Source organism: Chlorocebus sabaeus, chromosome 21, assembly GCF_047675955.1.
Source record: "Chlorocebus sabaeus isolate Y175 chromosome 21, mChlSab1.0.hap1, whole genome shotgun sequence".
In the NCBI taxonomy this organism is placed as follows: Eukaryota; Metazoa; Chordata; class Mammalia; order Primates; family Cercopithecidae; genus Chlorocebus; species Chlorocebus sabaeus.
In genome coordinates, this window is record NC_132924.1 from 65,093,977 (window position 1) to 65,114,209 (window position 20,233).

At 34.6% G+C, this 20,233-nt stretch overlaps 2 protein-coding genes across 16 annotated transcripts in view; one reads left to right on the plus strand and one right to left on the minus strand.

Annotated features, from left to right (window-relative positions):
* Positions 1 to 4,291, plus strand: part of SLC25A40 (solute carrier family 25 member 40) — a 55,252-nt gene extending 50,961 nt beyond the window's left edge. For 5 of the 7 annotated variants that reach the window (XM_038004574.2, XM_038004575.2, XM_038004576.2 and 2 more), the window contains 2 exons: positions 1,058 to 1,138; positions 1,503 to 4,291. In XM_038004574.2, the coding sequence (XP_037860502.1) occupies positions 1,058 to 1,138; positions 1,503 to 1,615 (194 nt within the window). In that variant the 3' untranslated portion in view covers positions 1,616 to 4,291. The remainder of the gene's footprint in view (positions 1 to 1,057; positions 1,139 to 1,502) is intronic. The other 2 variants (XR_005242405.2, XM_038004577.2) reach the window with 2 other exon arrangements.
* A 1,237-nt stretch (positions 4,292 to 5,528) lies between these two features.
* The window catches only part of RUNDC3B (RUN domain containing 3B), a 182,891-nt gene continuing 168,186 nt past the window's right edge, over positions 5,529 to 20,233 (minus strand). For all 9 annotated transcript variants that reach the window (XM_007982295.3, XM_007982296.3, XM_007982293.3 and 6 more), the window contains one exon: positions 5,529 to 7,931. In XM_007982295.3, the coding sequence (XP_007980486.2) occupies positions 7,786 to 7,931 (146 nt within the window). In that variant the 3' untranslated portion in view covers positions 5,529 to 7,785. The remainder of the gene's footprint in view (positions 7,932 to 20,233) is intronic.

Here is a 20,233-nt window from a genome sequence, read left to right on the forward strand (position 1 = left end):
CATCGATTTTTGTAGAGTAGCAGCTCTCAAAAGCTAGAGAGGGCAGTATAGGATTGTTTGCCCATCATCCAGCTGGTCTCAAAACAAGACATTGAAATCTTCATCATGTTAGCTGTCATGTCGTTTACATGGTAGTGTATCTGGTTCTTAAATTTTTTTTTTAATCTTATTGCATCTAGTAGTCTGTGGGCCAAGGTAGCTGTTTAGAAAAGTGCGTAAAATGAAAATAAACAAATTTGGTTTACAAACAAGCTTTATGTTTATACTTCAGTGACATCTACTTTTGCTAAGTTTTTAAAAAATTAGTTTTTTATTCATTTTCTTCCAGATATTTGAGTGGTTGCAAATAAGTGAGATGTTATTGTTAGCTAAAATAAACCCTTTGAAGGGGAGAGCACTGGTCTAATTTATTTCAAGACTAGCATATCCATTCAGAAAGGTAGTAATAACTCAAGACACTGCTAGGGAGAATGAGCTGTTTTCCTCAGAACTCTTTTTAGAAAAAAAAAAAGTTTTATAACTATTTATAATAAAATGTGAATGAAAAATGGTTGTGAGGACTTTTCTTTGGCATTGGATACCCCATGAAGGTTTCTATACATTTTTTAAGAGATGGTGGTCTCACTTAAGAGTTCAAGACCAGGCTGGTCTTGAACTCTTAAGCTCAAGAGATCGATCTTCCCACCTCAGCCTCCAAAGTAGCTGTCTATACATCTTTTAAAAATTTCATTATGAAAAGTTTCTAAGACCTAGAAAAAAGTTTAAAAAATACTACCATCAAGTTTAAGAAACAAGCATTATCAAGTCAGGAGAAACCCTCAGTACATTCCTCCTTAATTGCATCCCGTCCTATACATCTTTAAATATACAGCCTTTTTCTGTTTTTTATTTTTCATGAATCTATTAAAAATAAAACTTAAAGTAGCTTTTTAGGTAAACAAACCTCTTACGGTAATGAAATTATATATCCCCAAGGGCCATGAACACTACTTTGTGTTATCTGTATTAGGAATTATTAAATTGTTATTTATAATAGCATTATTTCTTTAACATTTAGTTTCTATGCCTTTGCATATGTCAACCTGGGTTATAATGAAGAACATTGTTGCTAAAAATGGATTTTCCGGATTATTTTCAGGTAAAAATACTTGCTTTACTGAATCATTGAATAGAATGATTACTTTTAAACCTATCACCTTCTAAAATTAACTTATAGGAGGAAGTTATAGGTAACATACTATGTTTATTTTCTCCTAAATATCTGTATTATAAATTAAAATAAATGTTAAATAACAGATTTACTATCAATAAGATAAAAATTTCTCTATAATGTAATATGGATTGAAGTGAAGTTGTTGGAGGTGCACAGTCTTTTCTACCAATTTATGGATTTTAATATATTCATTTAATTTGAACATTATCAGAATAAAGCCAAAAAATTATATTTTTAAAAATAAGGTAAGAAAAAATATTTGTTTTGATTATTCCTATTCTTTTTTCAGGCCTAATTCCTCGCTTAATTAAAATTGCTCCTGCTTGTGCCATTATGATCAGTACATATGAATTTGGAAAGGCTTTTTTCCAGAAACAAAATGTTCGAAGGCAGCAGTACTAGTGATGCTGTTTCAACTTGAAACAACAACTATAACCAAAGAAGATGGAGACTGTTAGGCAAGAATGTTTTTCACCATTATTCTCTTACAATGATTTTATGTCTTTCTTTCCTATAATTTAAATAAATGATTTCAGCTCTACCTCTAAACCATAATTTTAAAATAAATTTTATCCTATTTTTGGTGATACAGAAAATAATATTCTAGAAATCACCACCATTGAGCATTCTTGTAAAAATAAGACAAATTACTCCTTAGCATCAAAAGCAATCTCTGAGAGTTTAATATTGTATGTTTCAGTGTAACATAATCTTAATGGGAGTGTGTCGGATACACAAGAACTTTTTGAATTGTGTGCTGAATGATGTACGTAGTCTAGAAAAAAAAAGCCCAAGTCTTGTGCACATTTAAATCATGTACATAGGTATTTCTGTATTTCAGTAAAGTAAGGAAGGCAGTCGTTAAATAGCATTGTTCACATTGACCAAATATTGCCTGTTTCCTTTAATTCAAATGCATTAGGTTCCCGCCTCCCTGTCCCACCCCGCCATGTTGCTGTTTTAAGGCTTCACATGTATTAAGATTTCTTTGATCAAAATTGTGGCTGTTCTCCTTATGAACCATAATATAATCATTTGTGTGATGTACATTGTGCCATTTTTGATGACTAAATGTCTGTATTTCTGCTGTTCCTGTAAGAGAGGGAGTTTTTTACTGATAGTAGCAAATGTTCACTTCAGCCAAACTTGGGTGTTCAGTGGTAAATTATATAGTATTTAGACTGGTAAAAATAGTTTGCACACAGGAATAGCCTCCGATTTTTAGCCATCTTGTAATCCAAGTATCATTGTTCACGGAATTCTCTAGGTCATTTTTATTGTCTTGTTCTAACAAGACATTATTGCTACAATAATAGTTACAAAATATTTCTAAAATATCCTTTGATTTTTACACTAAGTATGGTAGAGTAAGAGGCTAAACAAGAAGCTGTTTCCTTGAAGACATTGCTTTCAGTCACCGTACATGTCTAAATACTTTAGCTTATCATTCATTGTATGTAGGAATGAGATAAGAAAGGATATAATGGCAGGAAAAGAAATGCTATTCATTTTTTATACTTTAGTTTTATTTTCTTAGGATCTATATCCTTTAAAAAGAAAACAGCACTTTATTGCAGTCTTTATTTTAGGAAAATGTGAAGCATTTTTTTCCTCTCCTAAAATGAATAGATGACAAGTCTTTAGTGCTGGTAGAGGAACTAATTGATTTTGTACTATAGTAGGAAAGTATAACACCAGAAATAAAGTATATAGGGTTTGCATGTAATCTTCTGTGTTTATTTTATCCTATGTTGATTTACCTTAAATTTGCAACATATCCATATAAATATTCATGACGTTCTTTTATTTCATTAAAATGTTTATGCCTTCTTAAAATCATCACTGTGCTTCTAAATATTTTTATATAAAATCATTGTATAATGCTGTACTGTGATATATATATGAAAGTTTATCTTGAACAGTGCTCTTTAACAATATTAAATTTAAATTTATCTTAGTTTTGCTATGCTTATGGATAATTCATAGAAAAAAAGCAGAAAAAGTTAATACTGTTCCCAAAAGGCAGTTACATATTTCAGTTTAATATCACCTGTAAGTATGAGAAAGGTTTCCATGTCTCCTACCCCTCACTGCACTTAGGAAAATTCTTACTTATGAATAAAGTAATATAAGTAAATCTAAATGCCTAGTAGTTTTTCTAACACATACTACATGCAATGTATCTGGATGAAAAGAAGGCTGAATTGAAGCTTTCTTTATACTTAAGAGGTAAAGAAACATTAATACTTTTAGAATTCTGAACCAAAAAGGGTTCAGAATTTTGCCATAATTAATTTGTATTAAAATAGTACCTAGAAAAATTCAGTCCATGGAATAGCTAAAATTTTAAAATTTTAATTTGCTTCCAGAGTTCTGATAAAATAATTGAACCATAATTGGCACGATGAATATTCCCAGGTTTTACATCAGTATTCAAATATAACTCTCAGCCATGTGGGCTTTCCAGACTTTCCAGTACATATGTTGCAGGAATTGCAGTATTTGTAAACATGCGCCACAACAGTGTTCTTGGTGATGTTTCTTAAACAGCTTTTATTCTATTAACGTTAAATTTTCTAACATAAACATTTAGTTGATTAAATGTAAAATTTTAAGAAGGAACATCTTTAATTTTAAATATTAGATGATTGCAACCTTTAATACATGTTTGACTTTTTTTAAAAGGCAATTTTTTTTCTTCTTTTTCTAGGAAGACTATTCACGATGGTTATTTAACTGCATGTGTTTTTTAAAATTTTCCCTCTTGGAACAACATCTACTGGGGTCTGTCAAAGGGTGGAGAGTGGGAGGAGGGAGAGGGACAGGAAAAATAACTAATGGGTATTAGGCTTAATACCTGGGTGATGAAATAATCTGTACAATAAACCCCCATGACACACAACTTTACCTATATACAAACCTGCACATGTACCCCTGAACTTAAAATTAAAAACAAATTCTTCCCTCTTTTTGTCTTGGGCACAAGTGTTTGGGATGTGGACAAGTTTATTGTATCCCTTTTGAATTTTCTTCTAAGATGAACTTTTTAAATAAAATATTACTGCTTTTATATTTTAATCTGTCAGCATTTATTGGGACATTTTTTGTAGTAGGCAGTATAAAAAAAGCACTGGAGACAAGACATTTCAGATATTGTTACTGGCCACAGGAGGTTTCAGAGCTATGACTGATTGATTGCTAGAAGCATGCAAAGGGAGTCATGGGAAATATGGGGAGTTGTTCACTCAGCCTGGGGGCAGAGAAGGGGAGGGTCAGGAAACCTAAGAGTTGGACTGACAGGCAATCCAATTAGTAAATATGCAGGGAAGTGGGAGTCTCAGTAAGGCAGTGGAATTTAGTCCATATGGCTTGAACAAAATGTATACATGGAAATGTGGTAAGAGATCAGACTGGAAATGTAGTCAAAGGCCTTGTGTGCTAAAGGAGGAACAAGAAGGCCATGGGAAGCCTAGGAAAAACTTTCCGGCACAGTTGTAACAGTTAGACTTGCGTTTTGGAAAGATAACTAGCAGTATGGAAAATGGGGCTTATGATAAGGTGATCTGTGTTAGAAATCTAAAAGTTTTGGTTTGTATTAAAATACACTTTTTAAATGTACCATAATGAAAAAGAGATAATTTTATCTTCCCTTTCCTGTCATCGGTTAAAATGACAAATGCTAAAACCAAATCGAAGCTGCTTTGCTTTCAGAAGAGCAGAATGAACCACAGTCTTGTGACGCTTAAGCGGTAATCCAATATGTTTAGCAAAATCTGGACATTTCATCTAATGATAGGAACTTTAACAAATCAGTTTTCTAAGTTGTAAATTTGGGACACATTTATAACCACTTAAAAACTGTATGTAAATCTACTGATTTAACAACTAACTTATGATTTACTTTTTCTGCCAATCATAATTAGTAGCTTGCATTTGGCATTTATCTCTTTAGAACTTTTATATATGATTTTATTTAATGCTTACATCATCCTGATGCCATAGGTGCCAAGAAGACAGTGATGATTCTTACAAAGAAAGCAAACATGACTATTTTATAATTAAATTAGTAACACTGCCAGAACCATTACTAAACTGTACTGATTCAGTAGATGTGTATTCTAAAGCATATCATATTACTTTTTAAAAATAGGATATTTAACTTGACGTGAGTTGGAATAAGGATTTCTCCCATTCCATTTTCATGTTAGTATTTTAGGTGTGAAACAATATATAGTTACCACATTTGCTGAAACAAAAGTTTAGTGTACAAGTTAAATCGGTTAACTTTTTGTCAAGCAAAATAAGACCACCAATGCATAGTACAAAATGTTTAATATACATGCAACAAGTATAGTATGCATCAAGGCAACAGAATACACATGGAAATATTGGCGTATAATTCAGCATTCTTTTGGAGGCAAGAGGGGTGGGTGAACAGTAAACACTACCAAACTAAAATTAAAGATTGAGACATACATTGTTTCTTCATGCAAACAGTAACTAGTGTGAAATGAACTGTGTAGAAACCTGATTTTATAACAGCAGATGAATTTTACACCAAGATCTCCAAGAAAGGAGGAAAAGTCATGATCCTCAGATGTAATGTTTAAATCTGCATTTAGCAGCATGTTAAGATGCACAAATTATACATTAGACAGATCTGAAAAATTTTACGATTATGGAATCTTGAATTTCCTTCTATATTACAAAAATGTATGTAAAACCATTGTTTAATTACTAAAGGATAATAAATGTTAGTTGAGAGTGGACCATGATTGATAAAGCATTTAAACATTCTGATAGTTCATACGAAAGCAGCAATAGTGCTCAAGTCCAGGCTAAAATTTTCAAATTTCTCCTTATCCATTTCCTCACTCCCTTCTCCCAAAGTTTCCATTGTCCTATTATACCTACCTTCCATACCCCAAGCTGATGAAAACCTGCTTTGGATACTTCACTTACAATCAGGTATACAGAATTGAGAAATTGAGAACGAAAATGTGTCATTTCTCAAGAATATTTGCATTTCTACAAGTATTAAAGCCTTAAGCTAAAGGAATAAAGCTCTGAATATGTTCTGGCACATCTAAGATAACTTATTTTAAGGGCTTCCAGGCCTTTGTCCCCGAAGTGACACTGTTTGACTGTCTTACATATAAGACTTGCTTTGTTACTACTTATTATCTTAAATTCCAAATTATGAGACTAAGCTGTAAATTTTGCAGAAAACTACCACACTCCTACATTTCTAACACAAAGAATGAATGTGGCAACGTCGGTTCTTGACTCTTCTCAATAATAATAAACAAAAATACCATATGAAGTCCCCAATAAGTACTGTGGCCTCATCATGTAAACAATGTATAAAATTTCTTTGGCACAGCTAATCATGTTTTCCTCATATTACTTACTATAGAAAATACACGCCATACATTTTCAGTATGGCGGGATTTTTAGGAATTAATGTAGCTGTTTCAAAAATTCCAAAAAAAATAGAAGTACAGATTACAACTTTTTTTGGGGGGGGGGTTTAAAAAAAGAAAACTAATTTTACCTGTATATAAGTGTGGGGATTTTTTAACATTTAAATGTTTTAAAATGAGATTATGGTGTGATTAATGCTAGAGTCTATAAAACATACGACACAATTCATTGTTGCACAAACAGGAAAAAGAACCAGCACTGAGTATCAGACATATATTAATCAAGTATGATAACTACCTTATTGATCCTTGTTTAAACGCCTCTCAAATCCTTAACTAACTTGAACTCTTTCCTGGCAAAACAGTTTTTCAACGTTTGTTCTACGTTTTGAAATATGTCTAGTATTTGAGGCATACTTGATCATATTTTTAAATTGATAATCTTTTAAGAAAATCTTGGAAAACAGTTTATTCATTTTACCTAAATGGCATAAAATGCTGTAAAATATCTTCCTTGTGGCACTAACAAATTAAGTCAGTAACTACCAAAACAGACACATTCCTATGGAAATTATAAAATGTTAAGTGGAATGTTGAGTTGATACCAAATGGTAAATATTAAAGAAAAACTGAATAAGCCACTGTGAGAATGCAGCTGAGAACCTTCCCCTGATATTAAAAACAAGGCATTTAAAGCATAGAACTTAAGAAGAAATTAATGACAAAATGAAATTAACTTTTTTTTTTTTGAAACTCTGAAAGAATGAAAAAATTCTTAGCTTAAGTCTCTGGAATAAAACTTTGAAGTCAGTCTCTGGCCACTAAGGTATATTTAAATATATAAAAATCAGCTGAACAATATGTACAATTTGCTATGAACTATTTGGTGGATCTTTGAAAGCTTTTTTGTTTTAAAGCCTATTCCTTTATGAACTTTCTCAATGACAAATATAAGAATTTTAAAACTGAAAAATGGCAGGATCATTGTTTTTCACTCAAAATCTCTTATCTGGAGTGGATTCTCTCTAAGCAATAGACTTTCAGACATGTACCAGAACAATATAAAATTTCAAAGGTCTTCCCAGCAGTCAAACATATGTAAATTAAACATTTACAACATAAAAACTTTTGGCTTTTACTTAAAAATTTTCAGGATGGAGTTAGGCCTGGACTTGTCATCTCTGTTGTAGGACTTGCAAGGTAGTCATTAGATTTTAAGCTTGTTAGAGACTTATAACTTGCCACTGACGTTAGAGATCCACAGAGGCCAAGTAATGAGGGAGTATCTTCTTTACCTGAAAATTACAATTAAATAGCAAATAATTAATTGCCCTTCAAGAATGATACAAATAAGATCCTAAAACCATTAGAAACTTCCATAGTTAACAAGATATTGCAAATATATGTAACTATTAAGACAAAGATCTAGATCTCAGTATCTTTGCTTTTTTGGCAGTTTCAACATCACCCTTAAACATTATAAAAGATTATTTGTGCTGCTCATAAAAGTTCTAGATATGGAAGTTTGAGATACCAAGTTTTAAAGCAACAATAAAATATTTACCTTTTTGGAGAGCATGGTTATGTCCAGTTAGTAAAAATATAAACTGAAGTAACAGTTAACAGTCCCCACAGAAATACCAGGAAATCCGTATTTTGTTACAGCAATATATTAGAAGAAGGTGGAAGCTGGTTGGGACTGCCCCAGCTCAATAGGAAGGCTTGATTTGGGGAGACTTTATTCATTTATTAAACATTTATTCAGTATCCACTATGCATCGGGAACCTAATGTTAAGTGTTGAATTTCAGTAGACCCATGAAGGAGGAATGAGTACACCTGTTTCCATGGCTAAGGTAAAACAAGTTCTGGGTAAGTTTCAACCTGCAGTCTGCCTCAGTGTGCTGCAGTGTGATGCAACTGGCTATGTGGCTGGCTTGGGGCTATGAAAGGCTAATGTCTCTGAATAATTAGGAGGTTTCCAAAGAAGATGGAAAACTTAGGGTTTACACAGTTATAGAAGTTAAGCTGAGCCAAATATCAGATGTTTCTGAATATTACATATTGTTTTAAACAGCCCTGTGAAATATTCCCATAGTCCTTTGTACTTACCCCACCTTGTCATACTGTATGATAACTGTGGGGCAACTCCTACCTTTATTAGACTGTAATAATATCCTTGAGAAAGGATATGGACATTGTGGTGTTCATTATATCCCCAGTGCCTAGGACACAGCAGATGTTCAAGTATCTATATAATTAATGAATGATGAATCAGTGGAACTGCATTTGTACTCAATATAGCTCTTATATTCTTTTTAAATGTGTGACTTTGGGCAAGGCATCTTCTCTGAGCCTGTTTCTTTCCTTTGAAATCGGAACAGATACCAGAAAATAACAGGCTATGCCAATTAACTTCACAGTTTTTTTGACCAGTAAAATACAGGAACATGTAATGGTATTAGGAAAAGATATGGAACAGTAGTTGTTACATTCAGATTTAAATTGTTTATCATATTATGTTAGGATGAAAAAGTCTGTATGTTCTAAGTATCCTTTTAATGTTTAAGCTTTGAGACTCACTTCAGGCCAAAATCAGCTCTCTGGAGTTTTTGCTAACAGCCCCAGGGGCTCAGCTGCTTTGGATAGTTTCTTCAAATTTGTACTCAATTACTGACCCTGAAACTTTTTTTTAAAATGTACTGCTGATTATGTATACATGTATAACTGTTTACTTAATTGTGGCAAATATATATATGTATGTGTGTGTGTATATATATATATAAAACATACAGTTTACTATTTTAGCCATTTTAAATGTAGAATTCAGTGGCATGAATTATATTCACACTATTGTGCAGTCATCACCACTATTTCCAAAATTTTTCATCCCTCCAACTTTTTTCCTCAAAATATTGTTTTGTTTATGGAGGACCTTAAAATTTCTACATAGATCTGATGCTTTCTAGCACTGTCATACAAGTGATGTGTGTGTGTGACTTGAGAAATGAGAGGCATTTTGCAATTAAGATCTGTGTTCCCCTTTCTCAGAAGATAATTTACACATAATGCAACAAACAGCATCTGTCTTCTAAATTACGGTAAGAAATCTGTCCAAAATTGGGCCAACTTTCAGTTTAATGTTCCTAGTAAATAACAAAGGGGGACCTACCCCTGAATCTGCTTCAAAAAAGTAATGGATTTTGTTTTTTTTTCTTTTTTACTGCAACTCAATATGACAAATTCCTGCCTGAAGAGAGATGGCAAAAGGAGTCAGACATGTTTCCCCTTTAAAGTAGATACCCAGTCATGGACAAATCCTTCTGGGTTTGCCCTTACAATAAAGTGGAGAAGCCCAAATTTGCTGGAACGTTTGCAAATAAAAATGAAATATCCTAAGTAGAGTGCTGAAGCCAGGGTGGCCTTTAATATTATTAATGCCATCTAATATTATTTATTACAATTTGGATAGAAAATAAAGAGGCTAAGTTTTTTGATATCTTGAGATTTCAAACTCATTCTTATTTTACAAGTACCCAAAATAGCTGAGAGAAGAGAGTTACTCTGATTTTGCCCAAGTGTCAACAACAAAATATTTAACAATATAAACTGATAACAGTAACTAATATTTATTGATAACTACAATCCAGGCCCTGTGTTAAGTGCTTTACATGAGTTTCTTAATCATGAAAAATCCCATGAAGATCTGTAAATATCTTCATTTTGCAGATGGGGAGAAATATGTGGCCAAGAGGGCCATATACATAGTAAGAAGAAATAAATGAAATCAAGTCCTCTGAATTCAGACTACCTTCTTGGTCACCCTCTTGTATAGAAGGGAATCCATAAAACCTTTTACATAGGGGATTATGTGATTAGCTTGTATTTTCAATACTTGAAGGCTTTGTGAAGCATGATTTTGAAGGATATAAATAAGAAAACGGACACAGGGAAACAAATACGAAGTCTATGGCGGTTGCCTGAACCAGTTGGTAGTAGAAGGGATACAGACAATAGAACAGACAGAGAAATCTTAAGAAAGTCAAAGTGGTAGGACTTGGTGATAGCAAAATGTTAGGTGACAGGAGCCATGAATGACTCAGTAGGGTTTTAGACTTGCCAAGAATTCCCTTTTCAAAAAATAAAGTGGGACAACTGGATATCCATGTACAAGAGAATGAAGATGGATCCTTAGCTCACACAGTATGCAAAAATTAACTCAAAATGCATCAAAGACCTGAAAGTAAAAGAGCTAAAATGATAAAATTCTTAGAAGGTAATACAGGTATAAATCTGCACGACCTTTGATTTGGCAAAAATTTCTCAGATATGACACCAAAAGCACAAGTAACCAAAAGAAAAACTAAGATAAATAGGACTTCATCAAAATTAAAAACTTTGGGAGTCAAAAGACACTAGCAAGAAAGTGAAAAGATACCAAAATCGAGAATATATTTGCAAATCACACATAAGGATCTGATATCCAGACTATACATACAGAATTACTACAACTCATCAATACAAGGGATAGCCACGTGATTTTAAAATGGTCAAAGGATTTGAATAAACATTTCTCTAAAGCTGATACATAAATGGCCAATAAGCACATGAAAAGACTCTCAACATCATTATTCATTAGGGAAATGCAAATCAAAACCACAATCAGATATTACTTCATACCCATTGGGATGGCTATAATAAAAAAACAGTAACAAGTGTTGGTAAGGATGCAGAGAAACTGAAAGCCTCATACATTGCTGATGGAACTGTAAAATGGTGCAGCCACTTTGGGAAACAGGTTGGCAGTTCCTCAAATGGTCAAACATATGATCCAGCCAATTCCATTCCTAGGTGTATACCCAAGAGAAATAGACATATGTTCATATAAAAACTTGTACATGAATCTTCATAGCAGCATTATTCATAATAGTGTATGATTCCATTATATAAAATGTTCAGAACAGACAAATCCAAAGAGACAAAAAGTAGATTAGCAGTTGCCGGGAGATAGGGAAGGGTAAATTGGAACTGAGTACTAATAGGTACAGGCCTTCTTTTGGGTGGGGAGTGATGACTGTACAAACTGTGAATAATCTAATCACCACTGAACTGTACACTTTAAAATGGTGAATATTATGTTATATAAGTGGATTATATTTTAAAAGGAATGAAGTATTGATACAACTTGGATAGATCTCAACAGAAGTATGCTCAGTGGAAAAAGCCAATCCCAACAGTCTATATACTATATGTCTAAAATATATACATATACATATATAGTAGTTATATATACTGTATGATTTATATAGCACTCTTGAAATGACAAAATTATAGTAATGAAGAACAAATTAAACGTTTGCATAGATTAGGGATGGCACAGAGATATGATAGGGCTGGAGAGTTTATGGATGTGGTTACAAAAGGGCTGCACAAGAGATCCTTGTGGTACTATTCTGTCCTGATTTGGCGGTTTGTACACAAAACTACATGTGTGCTGAAACAGCACAGAACTAACCACACTCACTGTGTACATGTAAATCTGAATGAAATGAGTGGTTGGGTTAATTTCAAGATCATGGCTATGATACTGGGGTAAATTGGGTTAAGGATACATCCAGTACCATTCTCTGTACTATTTGTTCCACTTACATGAGAATGTAATTATCTCAAAGTAGAAAGTTAAATTTTAAAAAGGAGGTAGGTAGAGAAATTCCTTAAAATGTGATATGTATTCAGGGAAAAGTGCAGTATATGAAGGAATACTAACCATAGCATAATAACCTTGTGCATACATATTTTTGCCTTGATTATCTTCAGGGTAAATTCCTAGATAAATGATTGCAGAATTAGAAAGTAAATGCATATGTAGGATTGTGTTAATTTTAAATTAGAGAGAACTCACAACCTATTTCTTGCAATTTGCTTGTTTACTTTTGAGTCTCAAGAATGTTTTACAGTTTTCCTCATACAGGAATAAATTTGACAAGAAATGTGCTGAGTCTCAATATTTCATGTTCTATGTTGCTACTTCAAGTTGTCTTTTCTCCTACCACTGGATTATCTCACTGGTTATGTGAAGGCTATTGATTTCTGTGTGATAATTTTATGTCCTGCTACTTTTCAGGACTACTTTTATTGTTTAAATTAGTATATTACTTCTCAAATGTTTTCCAGGCTCATGAAACCATCTGCAAAAATCCAATTCTCATGTCGTGAAATTTCTTCCCTACATGCGTTAGCTAATACCTGTAGTATAATATTAAAAAGTGGTGGAAACAATGGGTATCTTTACTTTGTTCCTGATCTAAATGTTTCCCCATTAAGTAATATGCTAGCTTTAGGAAAAAGATAGACACACAGACACATATATTCATGGAAAGAAAGCATTCTTCAATTACTGGTTCTTGAATGTCTTTATCACGTAAGTGTTGGATTCTGCCAAAGGTTTTTTTGGCACCTGTGGAAGTAGCCTGTTCTATCTCAGCTCTATGAATATGGTATATTACATTAATGGATTTCCATTTATTGAGTCACATTATGGAACATCATATTCCTGGAATAAATTCACTTTGTCGTGGGGTATCATTTTTTATCAGTTGCTAAATTATCTTCACTCTCCTATTATTTAGAACTTTTAAATTAATATCCGTAAGTGATGTTGGTCTATAATTTTTCTTTTTCATACTGTATTTATCAGGTTATATCTATTTCCTAAAAGAATTATAAAATTTTTCTTCATTTTTTATGCTTTGGAATAATAATTTTTGAGACACTATGAATATTGGTCTTTGACAATTACATAGAAGTCCCCTGAGAAACCAAGTGAGCCTGGTGCTTTTCTGTGGAGTAGTTCTTTAATAATTTTCTCTATTTCTTTTCTGGAAATTGGCCTGCCTAAGACTTCTACCTCTAGTGTGTCCAATTTTGGTAAAGTATATTTATGTAGGAAACTGTTTCATCTAAGTTTTCATATTTATTTGCAGCGAAGTTTGGAAAGTAGTCTCTTAATGAGTTTTAAATTACTTCTTTTTCAGTGATCATTTCCCCATTTCAGTTCTTATTTTTATTTGTTCTTTCTCCATTTTCTGATTAAATTAGCTGTGTGTCTAATTTGTTAATTAAAAACATTTATTTAGATCTATTTTTCTATTCATTTTGCATTTAATGGCAATTTTATCTTTATTATTTCCTGTGTTTTTGGTTACTCTGTTTTTCTTTTTTTCTTGCTTTTTGAACTGGGGAATTCATTTATCTTCTTACATTTTTATTGATAAACATAAATAAAAGTTATAAATTTCCTCAGCTCATTGCTTGAAGTAAATCCCATAATATCTGATGTGCAAACTTTTCATTGTCCTTGTTTTTTTAGAAATTCTTTATTTCAGTTTCTTTTTTTGTTCTAAGATGGTGGATTAGAGGCTTCTAGCATGCCTCAGCCACTTGGAAATAGCAAGATAGTGCATAAAGAGCAACTCTGTGGGCTTTAATTCAGTATGGAAAACAGGAATCCACCAGAATCATGAAAGACACCCTAGGAGAGAATGCAGTCAAACAGCCCCTTGCTGATAAAAGTAAAGCACCAGTAGGAGAGAGGGGCAGAGAGCCTCCCTCTGTGACTCACCTTTCCACTGAGCAACCCTGGCCAAGGGAGAACACTTTGTTTCACCCAAGCCCTGCACCTAACTCCTGGGCTCAAAACAACCCTCCTAGGTAGCTGGGATTACAGGCATGCATCACTGCACCAAGCTTATGTCTTCTTTATGAGCTAACTTCTGAGCATTTTGGGGACTGTTCTATCTGTACTTAAGAAGAAGGTATATTATCTATTTTCAGGTTATAAAGTTGTATAGAGCATAAGATATACCCTAGTGATTATGTTGTTTAGGTGTATTATATTCTTTTTTGTCTATTTGTCTTATACTGAGAATAGTATAAGTCTCCAACTGTCACTGGATTTCTATGTCTCCTTATATAAAGGGGGATGTCATTATTTGTTGTATAATCCTATTATATCTTAATTGTGTTTTTAGCATTTAAACATATCTTTCCTTATAATGCTTAATGCATTTTGGTTTAAAATCTACCCATCTGATATAAGGGTTACCACCCTGCTTTCTTTGTGTTTTTTGGTTTTGTTTTTTTTTGTTTTTGTTTTTGAGACAGAGTCTCATTCTAGCACCCAGGCTGGAGTGCAATGGCACAGTCTCAGCTCACTGCAATCTCAGCCTCCCAGGTTCAAGCAATTCACCTGCCTCAGCCTCCCCAGTAGAAGGGATTACAGGGGCCCACCACCGCACCTGGCTAATTTTGTATTTTTAATAGAGACCGGGTTTCACCATGTTGGTCAGGCTGGTCTCAAACTCCTGACCTCAAGTGATCTGCCCACCTCAGTCTCCCAAAGTGTTGGGATTACAGGCATAAGCCACCATGCCTGGCCCCTTCTTTGCATTTTTATTTGCCTGTTACACATTTGTCTATTCCTTTATATTTAACCATTCAGAATAAATCATGATTTTGTTGTAATTTTATGTATATAGTTATATTTACTGTTTCTCTCCTTGGTATATGTTGTTTGCCATTTCATTAATTTCTTTTGATAGTCTTTCTGCTGTGACAAATTATTTTTCTTTGTTAAATTTGCTGTTTCTCTTTCTAGATGACAAATTTGCTCTTTTTTTAAAAAAATTATGTATTTAGGAAGGTTTGTATTTTAGTTCTAGTTGTTACCTTTATGCAAGTAGACAAATCTAATGCCAACCTCATTCTTTTCTCCCTTTCTAGTTTGTTTCAACATTTTGCCTGGAAGTCATCAGTATGTTTTCATTATTGTTACTATGTAATAATTTTAGTAGAATTTGTCTTGTAGGTGATTACTTCAGGTACATTTTCTTAAGTACTTGGTTAGATTTTTCAATTTGTATATTATGTCTTCATTTACTTCCAAACGTTTTTCTTGAATGACAGATTTTGGTATTAGTTCTGTTCCACTATTTTATCTTCTCCAGTAACTCTATAAACATGTAAATTTGATATTATTGCCTTCCAATTCAACCACTTCATAACTCATTTTACTTCTTTCTTTATCTCACTTTCATTCTCTTGGTGGTTTTCCCATTTTTCTTCAATGTTTTAGATTAAGTTTTATTTCAAATCCATTCTTCTTTAGATACCTTGTATTAGTCCATTTTCACGCTGCTGATAAGGCATACCTGATACTTGGAAATTTACAAAAGAAAGAGGTTTAATGGATTCAGACTTCCACGTGACTGGGGAAGCCTCACAATCATGGTGGAAGGTGAAAGGCACATTTCACATGGCAGCAGACAAGAGAAGAGAGCTTATGCAGGAAACTCCCTGTTTTAAAGCCATCAGATTTGGTGAGACTCATTCACTATCATGAGAAAATAGTGATATATTTTCTCATTTCAATAGTGAAAATAGTGACTGTAAAGTCCTGCCCCCATAATTGAATCACCTCCCACCAGGTTCCTCCCATAACGTGGGAATTGTGAGAGTTACGATTCAAGATGAGATTTCAGTGGGGACAGCCAAACCATATCATTCTGCCCCCGGCCTTTCCCAAGTTTCATGTCTAACATTTCAAAACTAATCATGCCTTCCCAACAGTCCCCCAAAGTCTTAACTCATTTCAGCATTAACTCAAAAGTCCAGAGTTCAATGTCATCTGAGACAAGGCAAGTTCCTTCTACCTATGAGCCTGTAAAATCAAAAGCACATGAGTTACTTCCTAGATACAATGAGGGTACAGGCAGTAGGTAAATACAGCTGTTCCAAATGGGAGAAATTGGCCAAAACAAAGGGGCTGCATACCCCAAGCAAGTCCGAAATCCAGCAGGGCAGACAAATCTTAAAGTTCCAAAATGATCTCCTTTGACTCCATCTCTCACATCCAGGTCATGCTGATGCAAGGGATGGGTTCCCATGGTCTTGGGCAGCTCTACTCCTGTGGTTTTGCAGAGTACAGCCTCGCTTCTGGCTGTCTTCACAGGCTGGTGCTGAGTGTCTGTGGCTTTTCTGGATAGATGATGCAAGATGTCAGTGGATCTACAATTCTGCGATCTGGAGGACAGTGGTCCTCTTCTCACATCTCCACTAGGTGGTACCCCAGTAGGGACTCTGTGTGGGGGTCCTGATCCCACATTTCCCTTCTGCACTGCCCTAGCAGAAGTTCTTCATGAGGGTCCCACCCCTGGCAGCAAACTTCTGCCTGGGCATCCAGGTATTTCTTTACACCTTCCGAAATCTAGGCAAAGGTTCCCAAACTCCAATTCTTGTCTTCTGTGCACTTGCAGGCTCAACACCATATGGAAGCTGCCAAGGCTTGGGGCTTGCACCCTCTGAAGCCACAGCCCAAGCTCTATGTTGGCCTCTTTCAGCCACAGCTGGAGCAACTGTGACACAGGGCATCAAGTCCCTAGCCTGCATACAGCACAAGGATCCTGGGCCCAGCCCATGAAACCATTTTTTACTCTGAGGCTTCCAGGCCTGTGGTGGGAAGAGCTTCCATAAAGACCTCTGACATGACCTGGAGATATTTCCCCCATTGTCTTGGGGGATTAGCATTCAGCTCCTTGTTATTTATACATCTCTCTACTGGCTTGAATTTCTCCTCAGAAAATGGGATTTTCTTTTCTACCACATTGTCAGGCTGCAAATTTTCTGAACTTTTATGCTCTCCTTCCCTTATAAACTGAATGCCTTTAACAGCACCCAATCACTCTTGAATGTTTTGTTGCTTAGAAATTTCTTCCACCAGATACCGTAAATCATCTCTTTCAAGTTCAAAATTCCAGAAGTCTCTATGGCAGGGGCAAAATGCTGCCAGTCTCTTTGCTAAAACATAACAACAGTCACCTTTGCTTTAGTTCCCAACAAGTTCTTCATCTCCATCTGAGACCACTTCAGCCTGGATTTCATTGTCCATCTCATTATTAGCATTTTGGTCAAAGACATTCAACAAGTCTCTAAGAAGTTCCAAACTTTTCCACATTTTCCTATCTTCTTCTGAGCTTTCCAAACTGTTCCAACCTCTGCCTGTTACCCAGTTCCAAAGTCCTTTCCACATTTTTGGGTATCTTTTCTGCAGTGCCCCACTCTACTGTTACCAATTTACTATATTAGTCCACTTTCATACTGCTAAGACATACCCAAGACTGGGCAATTTACGAAAAAAAGAGGTTTAATGGACTCTCAGTTCCACGTGGCTGAGGATGCCTAACAATCATGGCGGAAGGTGAAAGGTACATCTCACATGGTGGCAGATAAGAGAGCTTGTGCAGGGAAACTCCCCTTTTTAAAACCATCAGATCTTGTGAGACTCATTCACTATCATGAGAACAACACGGGAAAGACTCGCCCCAATAATGAAATCATCTCCCACTGGGTTCCTCACATGACACATCATTTCTTCTTGGACATTGATGTTCTTAGGTTTTGATTTCCAATTTGAAATGTTTCTGTCTTATGACTAATTGCTTGTTGGAGGATATTTAGTACAATTAAATGACTTTATGAAAGTATCAAATAATCACATGTACCCCCCAAAATATGTATATCCATTATGTATCAATTTTAAAAGTTACTTTAATAGGACATGAAAATTATATGGTTTTATAACATTTTTTTTTTCCTGCTTCAGTATTGCTTTCCTGGGCGGTGAAGTTCATTGGCTTAATTATTGTTCTCAATTTATGTGATTTTTAAAAATTAATTTTGCAAGGTAGAACCAACCCAAATGCCCATCAGTCAACAAGTGGATACAGAAACTGTGGTGTATATATATAATGGAATACTACTCAGTCATAACAAGGAATGAATTAATGGCATTTGTAGCAACCTGGATGAGATTAGAGACTATTATTCTAACTGAAGTAACTCAGGAATGGAAAACCAAACATTGTATGTTCTCACTCATAAGTGGCAGCTGAGCTATGAGGATGCAAAAGCATAAGAATGACACAAAGGACTTTGGGGACTCAGAGGAAAGGAGTGGGAAGGGGGTGTGGGATAAAAGACTACAACTGGGTGCAGTGTACACTGCTCAGGTGATGGGTGCACCAAAATCTCACAAATCACCACTGAAGAACTTACTCATGTAATCAAACATCACCTGTTCCCCAATAACCTATGGAAATAAAAAACTAAAAAAAATAAAAATAAAAAAATAGATACTCAATTTTAAAGAGAAAAAAATAGTTTTGCATAGACAGTGTGTTTGCTCCTCAGGATTTCTATGGAAAGGGCTATTTGATTTGGATGGTTTATGAAATTTTAAGAGTACCTGTTGAGGTTCAATCAGGCTGATGAGAAAAATATTAGAGAGTTATAGAAATAGACACAAATCTTGGAAGGCCAGAGGTTTGCATAACTTTGGTAATAGATCTGGCTAAAGGTGGTATGATCCCTTTACCTTTAAACAAATTAAAATAGTAATAAAGAAAGGCAGAGTAGTTTATCTAGCTAGCTTGTTTACTCATGTGATCTTAAGACTAACTTTTGATGTACCCTGGGTGCTTAAGTGCCTTTTACTCAGGAAGCCCACAATGTCAATTACCCTCTAATGGTGTTGACTCAAGCTTTTGTTAATTAATCTTACTGAATAAATACAACTCTGACTAGCTGATCAGGGCCCAGTCACAACTGTTCACAAGACTCAGCAGACAGCCTGTAAGCAGCTCGGACCTTCAGCTGGACTGGCAGAACAGAATATCTGTGTGTCAGTGTACTTTATTCATCCATTGCTGGGTCAGAGGTCTGCAAGGGACAGACTCCCCACAGCTCGTGCCCCCTCCAGAGAAGTGCTGCTGCAAGTAAATTCTTCTATAAGTGTGCCAAAGTATGTTGTTGTTGTTGTTTGTTTTTATTGTATGGCTTTTCTGGCTTTAAATTTACCTTCTTAACACTGCTTCTCTGCATCCCACATGTACTTTACCAGAATGCTGTTTTCATATGTTCACACTTAAGGTTGACTTTATCTTTCTAGAGGTGATTTTTGATCAATCTCAGGCCTTCCACAAACATCCCAATTCCTTCTTTTGCACAGTTTAACTTTTCCTCGACCCCTGTGCTCACAGCTTGTTACAGGAGCATGAGAGCCTGCTTATATTTGGTATTTATTTTTCTACTCCCAGGCTATTTGAAGTTTGTTTATTTAGTGTCTGCTATTTATGCTGAAAGCTTGGGTTTTGTGTGGTTTTATTTGTTCTCTTTTATTATATTTTTATAGGATATACTGATTCAAACCTGCATCACTGCCATTACCTCAGCTATCCAAAATTCCCCAAATTTTTAAAATCAGATTTGAGAATTCTAGGAATCTTACTAACTCATCATGAGAACATGTTTCCTTCCTGGTCACCAGTTTTTTGTAGTCTATTATGGTTACCATGGGCCCCTTTCTTGTTGGGTGGCAGTTGGTAGACTTTTGGTTAATTTTTACTCGTTTTATTAAATAATTGGTCATGGAAACTGCAAGTAACTTTTAATCTGCTATTAAACATTGAGTTATTGAAGACAATACAGTTGTTTTTATAGTGTCAAAATGTTCATTATTACTCTTGTCCTGTTGATATCAAAAT